This window comes from Talpa europaea (assembly GCF_964194135.1).
Source record: "Talpa europaea genome assembly, chromosome: 15".
Taxonomy (NCBI): domain Eukaryota; kingdom Metazoa; phylum Chordata; class Mammalia; order Eulipotyphla; family Talpidae; genus Talpa; species Talpa europaea.
This window is the reverse complement of record NC_140083.1, coordinates 60,143,182-60,159,081: the sequence shown is the minus strand read 5'-3', so window position 1 is coordinate 60,159,081 and position 15,900 is coordinate 60,143,182. Positions and strand designations below refer to the sequence as shown.

At 35.6% G+C, this 15,900-nt stretch overlaps 1 protein-coding gene across 3 annotated transcripts in view; it reads right to left on the bottom strand.

Moving 5' to 3' along the window:
* Positions 1-15,900, bottom strand: part of EPS8 (EGFR pathway substrate 8, signaling adaptor) — a gene marked incomplete at both ends in the record, with an annotated part of 60,404 nt that overhangs the window by 21,935 nt on the left and 22,569 nt on the right. For all 3 annotated transcript variants that reach the window (XM_084255377.1, XM_084255375.1, XM_084255376.1), the window contains 5 exons: positions 526-656; positions 5,140-5,323; positions 8,025-8,173; positions 15,122-15,196; positions 15,518-15,606. In XM_084255377.1, the coding sequence (XP_084111503.1) occupies positions 526-656; positions 5,140-5,323; positions 8,025-8,173; positions 15,122-15,196; positions 15,518-15,606 (628 nt within the window). The remainder of the gene's footprint in view (positions 1-525; positions 657-5,139; positions 5,324-8,024; positions 8,174-15,121; positions 15,197-15,517; positions 15,607-15,900) is intronic.

Below are 15,900 nucleotides of genomic sequence, written 5' to 3'. Positions count from 1 at the left end.
CAAAATTCTCCACCTTTGCTTTTGATGAATTTTCTAAGAGTGAAAATATTAGAAAATGTAAACTGGAAAGTGAAAATAAAATAAGGTGGAAAATAACCCACTGACTGTTTAAATATTTAGTTTATGTTCTTTGAAATATTTCTATAAAGGAAGGATTGTCTGTTTTTGTTGGGGAAGAGAAAGATGGAAATTGTTTCCTTTAAATGTTACAGAAAAGGAAGGATCTTTAGAGACCATCTGTTACAAGCTAACAGAGCTTCAAAACAATTCTTCTTTATTCTAATTCACAGATTTTTGTCAGAAGCATCTTGTTTTAAAAAAGGGAAAGTCACCCAAATCCACTGCATTGTTAGAATTATAGACTGGACGTCCAGACATCTTTTGTTCATAAGAACCAGTTCTCTAAAGGAACAATAGCAGTTTACCAAACAATGAACAGATGGAAAGTTTAAAGAAGTAGTGAACAATGCAGACCTCTATTAGCACTAAATCAGAGACAGTTATCCACCGCGCATGAAATGTTACCTATCTACATGGCGACTGGGAGTTGGCTTAAAAGCAACAGCGGCTTCCCCTTGGTCTAGTTGGGGTCCTTTTGTGTATGCGTTACTGTACGTGTACCCATCAGCTGGAGGATACTCTGCCACACTGGACTGCTGAAAGACAGGGGGAGAGAGGAAAGAATCACCAAAAATACTTGAGAGAGCACTGACATCAGTCAATAAGAAATTTCCACTATATTAGGATCATTTTCACTTTCAAGTTACTTACCATTATGTCAATGAATTATGAAATGGGAGCAATACATTTTTGTCAAAGACATAGTAAGAAAAGTAGTAAGTGCAAAAGGCTAAATCTGAATTCTGAAAATAACCAGGCATATAAGTACATTCTTTCTTCAGGAGTTTCAGTCAAGGTGATTCTGATATTAAGCAGACTTTAACATACTGTATAAAATTAAAATGGTTCCAAAAAAGCAATAATAAAACCCTTAACCTTTGTCCTCTATGTTCAAGAGCTTTACTACTCGAGCAAAGTAAACACAATCACATGAAAAGCACCTGCACTCAATACATTAAAATTATACCACCCTCTCAATCTCACTCTCATTTTTTAAATGTACACAGACACTATTACTGATTTTTTTTTTTTTTAATGTGGCAGCACTATCATCAGATTTCCTACTAGGAGAGAAACAGAAAAGCAGATACACGTTGATTCAGGCACTCACAGTCCAGGAAAGAAAATGTTGGAGTCATTTCTTTTGGCAGGTAATGTAATTTGGACATGGGTCTACTAGATGCTACTAAGAGGAAGGGCTGAGGTCTATGGTCTCACTGAGTACTGTGGTTTTAGATCTATGGGGGCAAACACAGAGATAAAACACCACCTACAGATTTTATAATATTTTCTTACGTAAAATGAAGTATGGGGGATGCACAATGGACCCTAAATTATTGGAACTTTCTTAAGTATTTCAACTGCTTATGGATATACTGCAGCAAAATACTTGAAACTGGGCATGTTTCAGGAAAATATTAGATTATTATAGTTAATTCTAATGACAAGTTGGCAGGAGCAGGGTTGAGTTTATCCACCAATCAACCAATGTTGGTATCAAAATACTCACATTATACTACTCCTCTGGAATATACAACAGGATACTGCACTTAATACAAGTAAACAATTTTCACCATTTAAATGCCTCAGCTTAAACAATCAACAAAGTGAAAAGCAACTTATACAACAGGGGAAGATATTTGGAAATCATGTATGTGGTAAGGGATTAATATTCAAAATATACAAGGAACTCATGCAACTTAATCACAAAAAACCACACACTCCAATAAAAAATAGGAAAAACAATGTGTGATTTCTATAGAAGATACACAAACGGCCAATAGGTACATAAAAAGGTGCTCAACATTACCAATTGATTATATTTGCTGTTGCTATCGTTACAGCTATACAAATAAAATTCACAATAAGCTAACATCTCACACCTGTTTAGGATGGCAATTACAAAAAGAAAAAAGAGAGAGATTACAGTGCTGGTGAGGGGGTGGAGAAAAGGAACTCTTAGTCACTCTTGGTGAGAATGCAAACAGTGGTATAGTCACTATGGAAAACAGTATAGAGGTTCCTGAAACCCATTAAAAAGAGAACCACCATCCGATTCAATAGTCCCACTGAAAGGTATATTAACGAAGGAAATGAAATCAGGATCTCAAAGAGATATCTACACCCAAGTTTATTGCATATTATTCACAATAGCGATGACATGGAAACAACCTAAAGGTCCATCAACTGATGAATGGATAAAGAAGATACACGCATACTCACCTACACACACGCAATGGAATTAGTCATGAGAAAGAAAATCCAGTCATTTTCAACAATATGAATGGACTTGAGGCCGTGGCATTAAGTGAAATAAACCATACTGAGAAAGATAGCAGTGCATGGTATCATTTATATGTAGAAATTCATTAAAAAGTTAAACTCATAGAAACTGAATAGAAAATGATTGCCAAGGGGTGGGAGAAATAGAGATAGATTGGTAAAAGGGCACAAACTTTCAGCTATAAATTAATAAGATCTGAGGATCTGATATAAAACTTTCTGACCAAAACAAAGTTAAACATATGAAGTAATCAATGTGTGAATGTGTAAGCTAATGAGGTGTATATGTATACCATGTATATGTGTATCTACTGAGTCATCAGGATGTATACTTGAAATACCTCATAACTTTGTCAATCATACCTCAATAAAGCTGAAGCAAAAATTAAAATGGATTTAGTTTATCATTTCCTTTAAAGAGATTAGAGGCTCTAGATGATTCAGCTTTTTTTTTTTTTTTTTTATTAAAGGCTGTTACACCTAGCTGAATGTAACAGGGTGAAGCAGAGTCAGAAATCATTGGGTCCTAGGAGTGGCTGCGAACACAGAAAGGGAGGAGCAAAATCACAAATGACTAAGGGCAATGACTACACAACCATGCTTAGGGCACTGCTGTTCAGAAGTGGGAAAAGCTGAGTATTGCCACCCTGTCATTCCACGTCACAAAACCTCTTGGTTCTACACAAAACCACAATATGAATCATCCAAATCTTGTCCTGAGTATATTTATTATAGCAGCAATGAAGTATAATAAAATCTCTCTTCTGGGGATGATTGCATTTCTTATGCATTTTAAATTACCATACTTAGCCGCTTTTCCAACAAAATCTTAAGGCATTAAAGCCCCTGGAACTACTAGCAGGAACTTATCAATTCATCTTGTTTTAAATCACTAAGCCATAAAATGGAAAGAGTTTACAACAGGAAAATGATAACTTATCACAAAGGAGTCTCGATAATTCCTCTTTTGCAATTACTTATTCAGTGAGAGCAAACTTTTACACTGGGAGCCCAGAACACATTCACATTATTCTCCCATTAAACACAAAAACTGAAAAAGAACTCATAGAAACAAGTTTCTGAGGCATACATTATAGACATATTTTCTTATTCAATATATAAAGACTGTAAGCTAGAAATTTCTGTAATTTGAAAATAGCTGTAACTATAGTAATAGCAGGTGTATCAATTTCATATTTGATTATATTTTTCCTTTATAAAAGTTGCCCTCTACAAGGGAAGAAAATTCATAGTGATAAGATCTGAGCTATAAAACACAGATAGGAACATATGCCTGCCAACCAGTTTACAGAGCTATGAGGTCATAGTCATAATCACTTATTTATTTTTTTAAGATTTATTTATTTATGCATACAATAACTGGGGTGTAAGGCAGAGGTGTGGGGGTGAGAGGATTCACCAGAGAGATGGGGAGCAGAACAGGCAGATGGACTGAAATACACTTCTGAGGGGAACAGTGGGCAAGGCAGGAGAGGTCTGCTTTGCCATGTGGGTTGCTCCCACGCTGGCCAGGCATTGAACTCATGCAGCAGTGGCTGGCAGTAGCTTGACAGTGCTGTCTTTAACCCTGTGCCACCAGGGAGGTCCACAATCACACAGTTAGAGGTAAAGATAATTATGGAATCCACCTCTACCCTAATATTTGGCCAGTCAAAAAACAATTACATTAGAAAAAATATTTTTCAAAGCAGTATACTTATTTTTAATAGTTTCAGAACTTAACCAATCTACCATAATATTGTAATTATTGCACAAAAGAAAATTTAAGGAAATTTAATTTACATAAATGTTTCTCCTTAAAAGTGAGGATTTATTCAGTTTTGCTGGTCATTCCTTATCATGTTTACTATAGTAAAACACCTACTATAGTCTGAAAAAACAAATCTAAGGAGTTAAATAAAATGAGCAAGAATTCAAGGAGTCATCATTTACTGTGTCTTCTTCAAACTAAACCACACTCATATAATTCCTCAAGTTTGATCATCATATTTGGTTTGGTTCAACAGAGCTGAAGCAAGGGATAGTTTAAGTGGTGTTCAGTTTTATTTCCTGAAAGAACAAGAAGAATCACAGAAAAATCACTTTTACAGAAAGTGAGGTAATAGCATACCCAGCTTTAATCCTTCAAATATGCTCCCCAAATAGGTTGTACTCTAATTCTTACTAAATGCTTCAAAGACACAATAAATGTGCAGGTCTCCTTGGGAGTAATCATATTTGAAGTGATCATTTGAGCTTAAGGACTGCTATCCAAGAGAAGCCATAACCTCATAGCCATGTTGATATGGCACCAGAGGTTGAGAACCAGGCAAAAATAAAACAGAAATGGGTGCTGGGATAGGCTTAGAGAACCTAGATTCAAGGAACCATCTTGAAAGCCTGACAGGTGGGAGAGAAAGTGACAGTAAGACAATTCCCTGACAAGCAGGAAAGCATTTAACCAAAAAGACGGGTTGCCAAGGCTTGGTAAGCCAGACAGGTGGAGCAGAGATGAGGCAGTCAGGAATGACATGGACTGGGGCTGGACTTCAAAGGAAAAGAACGCAAATGTCACAGTAGTGACAAAGAGGTGAGAGAGGTAAGGCAGAGCAGCAGTCACTGCTCTGCCTTAAAACTGCTTCTAAAACAATCTTCTAAGCAAATGACTGACACCTCACAATCAGAATTAGAAGAGAATGCAGATTTCACACAAACAGGAATGTTAAAAAATTTTACCTCTGGGGATAATCTTTTTGTTTCATGTTTGTGTTGATGTTCTGTTACACTTGCCACAGACTCAGGGAATTGATAAAGATCTTGTTCCACCAGTGGTTCCACGCAATTCAGCAGTGGCGGCTCCCAACCATTGCGGAACCGTGGAATATAGGGTGGAATAAACTGTTCTTTTGGCCACTCTGCTCTGTAGAAGGACATTAAAAAAAAAATACAAACAATAACATTTAATAAATATATTCATGCTCAAAATTATCTTCAGGAAGGTCAGTCACTAAACAATAGATAACAAAAACTATGCATATTTAAACTGAACTCCCCTGACCCAAAGTGGGAAAATAAACATGTTTCCAACTGTGTTTAGTACCAATAAATGGAAAGGAGACCGAATTCTGCTTCCTGATCTGTTTTCACAACATTGTCTCAAGTCTCCATTAATTCAACTTTTTGACACAGATACAGGTTTTCCAAAATTGGGAAGAGAATATGAAAGAGAAGAGGGCTAAGTATGTAGATATGAACCCAGTGGCTGAAACAGTTTCAAATTCTCCTCCCTCCCTTCCTGCACTCCCCTCCCATCATCATGAAACTGTCTGATGGTAGAAATAGCTTTCAGAAGAAACAACAGACCTTGTTTGTCAGGGTTATAATTTCCCAGTCTACGAAGTCTTCCAAAATGAAACAGATTGCCATATGTATAGATTAAAAGTATCTGCTAGGTTTTAATCAGTAAAATCAAATTAGGTAGAAGGAATCTGTACCCATTCATTACTTAATGACTGAGTGAGACTATTTCTACAAACTCCTCATCACTCATGAACCATAAAAATAACCAGAACATAAATCTTAGCTTCATTTATACTATAATATGTAATTTTGTCTTTCACACAATTTCATTGTTCCTATTATATTTCTACTATCTAAAATAAGCCAATTTAGGTAGTCTGTATAACTTCATAATTCTTTTCATCTGTGAGTTTTTAAATCATATACTTTCCTAATACTCGTAATACTTGAGGATCCAAAATTACTGTTCTAAGCACAGAGCTTTTTATTTTATTGGGAAAAAAATCCAACAAGTAAATAAAATAAAAACAAAATACCATCCTTTATGTCGTCTTAACCCTTTCTCTCACCCTCACCACTTCACTGCTGGTAGCAGGTTGAAGTGACTATTTTCACGTTATCAGGAGCTAACAATATTTTTTTTTAATGAAGTTTTTCCAAAGCTTGCTAACTTTCTCATTTTGCAGTAGGACCCAAAACAAAGAGCTGTGAAAGTTAAGGTATGTCTGTACTATGAGACCTGAAAAATTTAATAAGCTTCATGAAATAAAAGCCTAGATCAAAGCTAGGCTTATCTGGAAATCATTACCTGCATAAACCTGACAGATTTAAGAAATCTAAAGCCAATTTTTAAATAATTTATAGATAGTATGATATAATGATATTAACATATAAAGAATGTTATTAAATAAATTTAAACAACATTTTCAATGTGAAAACAAAAACTGTAGTGCTTTTATAGACTTTAATGCTTGGTAAACCATTCAACATGTTAACCATGTTAAAACAGAAGCTGTTGCTGAAGTCCAAAATATAATTGGAAATGGCTTATATGTGTTTCAAGTAAAGGAAAGCAGAAAGGAAAAAAAATGAATGCGCCCATTACTTCTAGGCTAGCTCATTCAAAAGCATTAGAAAGACAACTTCTAAGCGTGATCATACTGAATGGTTTATTCTAGGTACTGAGGTAAACAAAAATATTTGGAAAAGTGGAAAAGTAAAAATTACTTTTCATTGTCATGAAATGTGAAGTCTTTTTTATAAGGCCTTGTTCAGCAGACATTAACACTGCAATGCTTCCACTCTCCCTTTTGACAAGATACAATGCTGAAACATATCCCTTTTCCTTTCCATTCCCACTACCACTGTTTAGTTCCAGAACTTCACCTATACTATTATCATCCCAAGGGCCCTCTCTGCGTCTCATTATTTTTGCTCTGACATCATCAGACTCTACCACCAAACTGACCTCTCTAAAGCAGAGATGTAATTGTGTCACAGTCCTCCTCATCAAGTTGTTGGCTCTCCACAGTCTACAGGACCATGCTCCACTGTTTGGCACAGCCTTCATAACCCAGCTGGGCTGATCTCTGTGTGCCTCATTCAACACCATTCCTGCTCTCTACACCCACTTCCCAAAGGCCAATAATCCATTCTGTTGATTTTCAGCTTCATGCCCTTATTCACACTTCCCTCTCTACTGGGAAGGCTAAGCATTTGTGGCAATACCACTCTTTCTTCTGAAAGCAGCTTAGCAGAATATTTATGAACATGGACTTCTGAGTTATTTTGCCTGGTTTCAAATTCCAGTTCTGAAAATTACAAGTTATATGGCTTTGGACAAATTACTTAACCTCTCTAGACTTCAGCTTCCTCATCTGCAGAAATGCTAAAGGGATAATAATTGTATGTAAAGTGAGTGAGAGGGCTTAGGAAACATTACATGTATATATTCATACACATACATACACAAGCATTATATAGCTTTATAGCATTATTATCTCTTGAATTTAAATACCAGTTCTTTTTTGAAAGCTAACTATCCTGCTCTTTGAATCCTCTTCCTGACTGTTTTACCTTGCCAAGCAAGCAGCATTTTGTTTATGAGTGACTCCTGGGGTACTTATTATGCCTCATACTACATACAATGCTATTTCTTACATTAAATGTCTAAGTTTTTAAGGGTTTAGGCTTCTCCATCTTGAACACTTAAAATTTCATATGTACAAAACCATAAATAAATGTCTCATATTAGACCTAAGCAATAAATAACAATCCTTACAATATTATAGGTATTGAATGCTAAACTTATATATGTTTACCTGGCTTTCATCCAAGTGTCTCCCAGTGACATCCACAATTGCCTTTCATCGTTATTGACAGTATAATGCAAGAAATCAATTGTATCCTTAGTCAATAGAGGGCTGAGTACAGAACTGGCCAGTTCAGAGCCCCCAGTTGCCTGCACCACCTGAAATGACAATAAATCCTTTTTTAGCAAGAAGATGATGATTATTTGTACATTTTCAAAATTTGTATATGAAAACCCATGTTAAAAATAAGCACTCTTTCATATACTCAAATAAAATCTTCATGTTTACAATGCACTGTTGTGTGAAGAACAGCTGGTAAATCAAACTGTGCAGCCCAGAGGAGCCTAATAATCTAAAATGAAACATTAATAGTTTACCAACTTTCACAGCATCTGTCTATTGGCTGCATTTGACTGTACACTCCCTGGAAAATACTAATGGTAATGCAAAGAATTCTATGTCAGTCGTTTTAACTACCTCTGCTTTTTTTTTTCTTTTTAAGTAAAATGTATCTATCTCTATGGGCAAATCTATAATACTAACCTCGAAAAATATGGTTATAGAAATTAATAATATAAAAAAGCAACAAAGTTCAACTTAATTGTCTATAGCTATACCTATAAAGATATTCAGAAATATAAGAATCTAGAGAAGGTGAAGAATAAAAACTGTCCTTGTGTCCCTGAAACAAAAAAAATCAAATATTTGGGAATAAATCTAACAAAAGAGGTAAAGGACCTATACAAAGAAAACTATAAAACACTGTTAAAAGAAATAGAAGAAGACACAAAGAAATGGAAAGACATCCCCTGCTCATGGATTGGAAGAATAAACATTATTAAAATGGCCATCCTACCAAAAGCAATATACAGATTCAGTGCTATTCCAATCAAAATTTCAATGTCATTCTTCAAAGAAATAGAACAATTATTGATGAAATTCATATGGAATCACAAAAAACCCCGAATAGTCAAAGCTCTCCTGAAAAAAAAAGAAGGGAATAGAGGCATCACACTCCCAGACTTCAAACTCCACTACAAAGCCATAATCATCAAAACTGCATGGTATTGGAACAAGAACAGACATACAGACCAATGGAATCGAATAGAAAATCCAGAAATAAACCCACAGATTTATGGTCAACTAATCTTTGACAAAGGAGCAAAGACTATGCATTGGAGCAAAGAAAATTTGTTCAATAAATGATGCTGGGAAAACTGGGTCGCTACATGCAAAAGAATGAAGCTTGACGACTACCTCACACCATACACAAAAATCAACTCAAAATGGATTAAAGAACTAGACATAAGACCTGAAACCATAAAATATATAGAAGGAAATATAGGCAAAACACTACGTGATTTGCACATCAAAGACATCTTTACAGACACATCACCCAAAGCAGTGATAGTGAAGGCAAAGATAAACAGCTGGGACTACATCAAATTAAAGAGCTTCTGCACAGCAAAAGAGACAATAACCAAAACAAAGAGAAACCCCACCAACTGGGAGAACATTTTTGCACCCAACACTAATGATAAAGGACTGATCACAAAAATCTGCAAAGAGCTGATGAGACTCAACAACAACAAAGAAAATAATCCAGTCAAAAAATGGGCAGAACAGCCAAAAAGAAACTTCTCTGAAGAAGAAATGCAAATGGCCAACAGGCACATGAAAAAATGTTCAACATCACTTGTAATCAGGGAAAGGCAAATCAAAACTACCATGAGATACCATCTTACACCAGTGAGAATGGCACATATTAAAAAAACTAGCAACAACAAATGCTGGCGAGGGTGTGGAGAAAAAGGAACTCTCCTGCACTGTTGGTGGGAGTGCAAACTGGTCCAACCACTATGGAGAGCTGTGTGGAGATTTCTGGACCTACCAAACATAGAGTTTCCATATGATCCAGCAATTCCACTCCTAGGTATTTACCCAAAGGACACAGAAACATCAATTCCAAAGAACACCTGCACCCCTATGTTTATAGCAGCACTATTTACAATAGCTAAGCTTTGGAAACAGCCCCAATGCCCAAAAATAGATGACTGGATCAAGAAGATGTGGTACATATATATACCATGGAATATTACTCAGCATTCAAAAAAGATAAACACATGCAATTTGCAGCAACATGGATGGCGCTGGAAGGGATCATGCTCAGCAAAATAAGCTAGAAAGAAAAAGAAAAATACCGGATGGCCTCACTCATAGCAGGAATCTAGAAAACTTAAATAAGGGACCAGGAAAATGAATAACTATAAGAAAGTGAAAATCAAAATCAGCAAAAAACTATGAACCAGAGACACTTTTTGGGGGGTGGGGGGCGGAAGGGGAGGGATTGGGGTCAGAATGGGGGGGTTGCAATTGTATGGGGAATATAAAAATATAATTTATTATTAAAAAATAAAATAAAATATTCACATTTGGAATTTAAAAAAAAAATTAAAAAATGAATAAAAACTGGCAGTATGAATTTATGGTATTTCCCCCCTCCCCAGAATTTAATTCCAGGAAATTATCTTGATTTAAAATGGATACTTTAATGAGTAGCAAAAACAAACAGGTGCAACTGTCTGATAAACAAAGTGATGATAGGGGGATGTACAAAAATTGCTCCAAACTGACTTCTTAGGGGCTAGTTCCTCGCTAAAGAATGGTAGTTATCTCCTAGAGCAGACTCCAGAGCTCTTTTATAAAAATCTCACCTTCCCAGAGATATGGCACAAAAAGAAAGGGATTTTTTTGAATGGCTCCAGACCAAGAGTCAATTTGTCTCCCATTACCCAGGTGTTCTGAGGCTGCTATACCGGTTATACCTCTGCATACATGGACAAACCATTTCCCAGATCCCCAGAAAGCCCCTCCTCATCATTCAGATCTCTTGCTAAGGTACCAGGTCTTGTGGGCAGCATTTCTTCAGTCCACTGTTTAACTGATGCACATCCATGTCCACGAAACAGTTGACGCATATTAGTAGCAAAACACATTACAACTTATGGCTTACTTTTCCCCACCTTGTTTCTTGAAAAGTTACACAGAGACTTGTTTGACTTTTAAGTGCAGAAGGCACAGTGTTTGTTAGGGGAATTAATTAGGATAAACAAAAGAGAAGATGAAGAGTAAGGAAGGTAGGTTGATTCTTAGTTGAGAGCAAGTCTTACCCTCACTGCCTTTGATAGTGATTTTTTTTACTTCTAAGCCATTTCAGCACTTCCAGTGATTATGTTCGAATCACCCATGAGGAATAAAGTATGAAAATAAAGCAAAGGAGTAGAGTCATTAAAATATTTGGTTTGACAGAGGAAAACAGGAAATGAAAGAAAGATAACTAAGAACTATGGGCCACAATTACTCTCAAGAGCATGAGGAGGCTAGTGTGTGTGCTGCGGCTGTGCTAATGTGTACATGCTAAGGCTCAAAGACACTAAATTTCATTAGGCCTGCAGCAGGCCCTAAATAAATGTCCCTTCCCATCTCTTTTGCGCAAGTCAAATATCCAGGGTATGGTAGGCAGATCATCAAATGGAGCAAAAGAAGTACTATGATTGGGGAGACCATTAATAATGAGTCATTCTTGAGAAGAAATAAATCAAAGTAATCAACAAAACCAATTCTTGTATGTGAGAAAAAACAGTCCCATTTTTTTATAGCCTTAATCTATGTCATGATTAAATACTGACTTAGCCTTGAAAGAGTGTGACGAGAATGTGTTAGTGACAAAAACTGCTTTGTAAACAATACTTCCTAATACTTAAAGATAGTAACAAATATATTCAAGAAAAAATAAAAATTGTTAATGAGTTAGTATCCATTCTTTGCATATGGATGGCCTTGATCTAATTTTTAAAAATTTATAAAGCAAGGATTATAAAATAATAGATGTTTAGAAATCTGATGGACTATATATAGCAACAAAATATGGAAGCATTCAAATTATTGACAAGTCTTAGACTCTCATCTTCAAATCTCTGTTTGTCCAGTTCTCTCATTCATGCTTATAATGTTTCTTTCTTATATCTGTAAGGCAATATTCATTTATTTTACTTCAGGAGGAGGAACAAGTACTGGTTGAGGCCTGGGCAATTTCAGTGTTAGAAGAATGGGAAAAATCAGCAAAGAAGTCAGAAAAGATTTAGTAAGTGAGGAGAAGAAAAAACAAGATTCTCATATTCTGGAAGCCAAATGAAAAAAAAGTGTATCTAGTGTCACACTAGACAAGAAGGATGAGATTTATACCTTTCTCCTTTCTGGTACATGGGGTCTCTTCCATTTTTTTTTATATTTAGGTAAAACATATGAGAAATGCTAAAAATGCTCCATTTTTGATAAATATTAATGAACTTAACAGTCATAGTCTCCTTAAGTTCTAAATCAAAGCCTAATCTATCTGCTTCCCGTAGTTATTCTTACTCTTAAAATACATCAGAGAACTGATATCCAGCAACAGTGATCATCACTGCTACCGTCATTCTATAAAGCAACCCTTATAGCCTGTTCACAACACATCACACATTCCTGCCTTATCCCACAGATAGGAAACTGCCCTCCTGGAAATACTCAAAGGGAAGAGATTCTGCCTTCTTTCCCCCCTCTCTCTCATTTGCCTTCTCCACAAAAAGGGAAATGACCTATCAAATTGTGGAACCATATAAAAGGGACATTTTTAGCCCAGTCTCTTTGGGGATGCATTTATGTGTAAGGCCAGTATTGTTCCATCTGCTTTCTATTGTCACACTTTTCCCACAGCCCAGCACTTTTCTTTCTGTACTTTTAAATTATATTCCAGCTAATTCTCTCAGCTGCCCTATAGGGCAGATGGTTACATAGACTGTCAACTTGGTGAAAATCACTATTATACTATTTGCACATATAAGAAATAGAAACCGGGAAGAGAAGAACATTACTGCGCCTATTTCATTACATATAAAAAGAAAAGACATATCTGGACATTGAAAAATCTAAAAATTGAAGATGTGTGTCTTGGATTCTGATACTAGAATAACCCTTTGTTGGATAAACTCATGGAAATATCCAACATACAATTAATGAAAAAATTATTTATAACATACCATTCTGTTAGTTTCAAAAATTATATCTTATATAAAAATATACATGTACAAGTTTTTTTTTTGTTTTGTTTTGTTTTGTTTTTTTAGGGTGGAATGATTGTATTAGGTACAGACCACTGGCCTGTAGCAGATATGCAAAGAACTGCTAACAGTTCCTAGTGTCTATTCTCCTCTGCTCCCTCTCCCTTCTAGACAGAGAAGACCCTGAGTTTTAGCTGGACACATAGCCAATCAGATAGAAGACTACATTTCTTTGGTGTGCTGTGAGATGATATGAGGAAGTTCAGGCCAACTGGATAAGGGAAGAAATAATCTATTTACAACTGGAGTCAAAAGACAAAAGTGTTTCCCTAGACTTTCTTTGCCTTTGTTCAGCTGTTACAGGACATGGAGGTAAATCAGCTTCTACCAGAAGTTCTGACACACTTCCTCAATTCTTCCTCTTGGAAACTATTTTTTCATTTGGTTTCCAGAATATGAGAATCTTGTTTTTCTTCTCCTCACTTACTAAATCTTTTCCAACTTCTTTGCTGATTTTTCCCATTCTCCTAACTCTGAAATTACCCAGGGCTCAACCAGTACTTGTTCCTCTCTTCTTTATTTATAATCACTCTTCATAGCGAAAGAGGCCTCACATGCATACCTCTAAGTCTTATTTCTCCATACAATTCCAAAATCACATAAACAAACAATTCAAATTTTTCCATCTATATATACCTAGATTTTGGCATGTATAAAACTGAATTCCTTATCTTCCTTCAAAAACTCGTATTACCAACAGTCTTTCTCATTTCAGTAATTAGTCCATCCTTCCAGTCTTAGGTCAAAAACTTTACAGATATCCTTGATTCTGGCACAGCACATCTAACCTACCAGGAAAACTTCCACATTTCTTACCACCTCCAATATACCTGGATCAAGCACCATAATCCCCCATATGGATTATATTTAATAGTAACTAGGTACTTTTCCCCTAAATGACTACATATTGCAGCCAGAACAATCTGGTAAAAATCCTTCTAGAGTTTTTCTTATCATCATCTTTATGGACAAACAAAGTGTGGTTGTGTGGTTCTGCTTATTTACATGGACTCACATCCTCATCAAGATCTCCCCTCTCATTCCATTCAAATAAAAGTACTTGCTTATTCCAAAAACATGACTTGTAAGCTCCTACCTTAGAGCATTTACATTAGCTGTTCATTGTCTGGAATTATCTTCCTTCAGAAATCCTATCTTCATTTGCTCAGATGACACCTTAGCAAGTAGTTTCACTAGCCAACCCTATTAGAAAGTGTAGTACTCCACTACACACACACACAGAGAGAGAGAGAGAGAGAGAGAGAGAGAGAGAGAGAGAGAGAGAGAGAGAGAGAACTCCTTCCTTCCATGGTGTAATTTTCCATATAAGATTTTTGTGAACTGTATTTTTTATGCATTTATTTTGGTTACAACTGCCACTCCACCCTAAAAAATAAGTTCCAAAAGGGTAAGACTTTTTGTCTGCTTTATTCTTGACCAGCAACAAATAACACCAAGCACAAGCACAGGGGAAGTTCTCATTAATAACTGTTGGATAAATAAATAAATGATTGCATCTCAGCTCGAAAACAGAAAAATACCTCAGTGAAAATTATCTTGTCTCTGAATAGCTTCCTGGAGTAGGCGATTCACCTAGTTTTAGACTCCTTAAGCCTAGACTATTTTGTGAGAAAGAAAAAAATTTCTGTATTACCCAAATTGCTGTACCTCATACACTAGTGTATGTAGGAACCCTAGAAAGACTTCATCTTTCTTTGCATTTCCCAGCTCTCTCAGAGACATCAGACTCCTCAGGTATAAAATAAAAGGTGTTTAAAGCTTGTTTCAAATATTTAAATTTCACTCTTTTAATAATTATATAGATGACATTATTAAAATAATGCCCATGAAGGTAGTAACAAAAAACTATCTAGATAATCCAGACAGAAACTTAGGGTTGAAAAACATACTAAGAATAATTAGTTTTTTAAATTAATGAACTCTCACCATATTTAATGGAGTAAAGAGAAAATGAACCAACTCTTCAGCGCTAGGATTCTGGATATGAGACTTCAATTTGGCCTGTAACATTAACACACAAACATATTACTATGACATAACTGAGCAAAAGACAATCAAAAAGGCTCACTCTAGATTCAGAGGAGTTCTTTTCTCTAGCTTCACTTCTAGTATATTAATTATATGGGAAAATTTCATTTTAAAAATTAGGAGTCATTATCATCTCTTAGATGTATAGTTTTTACAATCTATTGCTCTAACTGAAGGCAAATCAAAACAGACATACAACAAATTCACAAGAACAATCTCATTTAAGCACAGCCTGGTTAGACTTTCACCTCTTTACTTGTTTTGTTTAATTCTATATAAATAAATTTCACATACCAGAAGGTTAAATCCATGTTTAAATTTTTGGAAACAGTCAACAAATTCATCAGGAGGTGGGGGTTTTGCTCGCAGCGTTAAAACACCCTCTAATAAAATAAACGGGAGAGGTGGTCAAGAGGACAAAGTTCTAAGAAAAAGTATTAAATTAAAAAAAAACATGTATGTCTATAAAGTTTGAAGATCACACCAGATATCATGCTATTTAGCTACCCGACACATCTCACAGTTTGACTGCAAATATGATGACACAACATTTGAAATGTATTCCTCTACCCTTAGACACTGTCACTCATTAAATTCTACTCATTTTATATTATAGGCTTTCTGTGTCAGTTACTGCATTTATCATTTTGAAGACAATTAAAATGTGTAAGTTACAA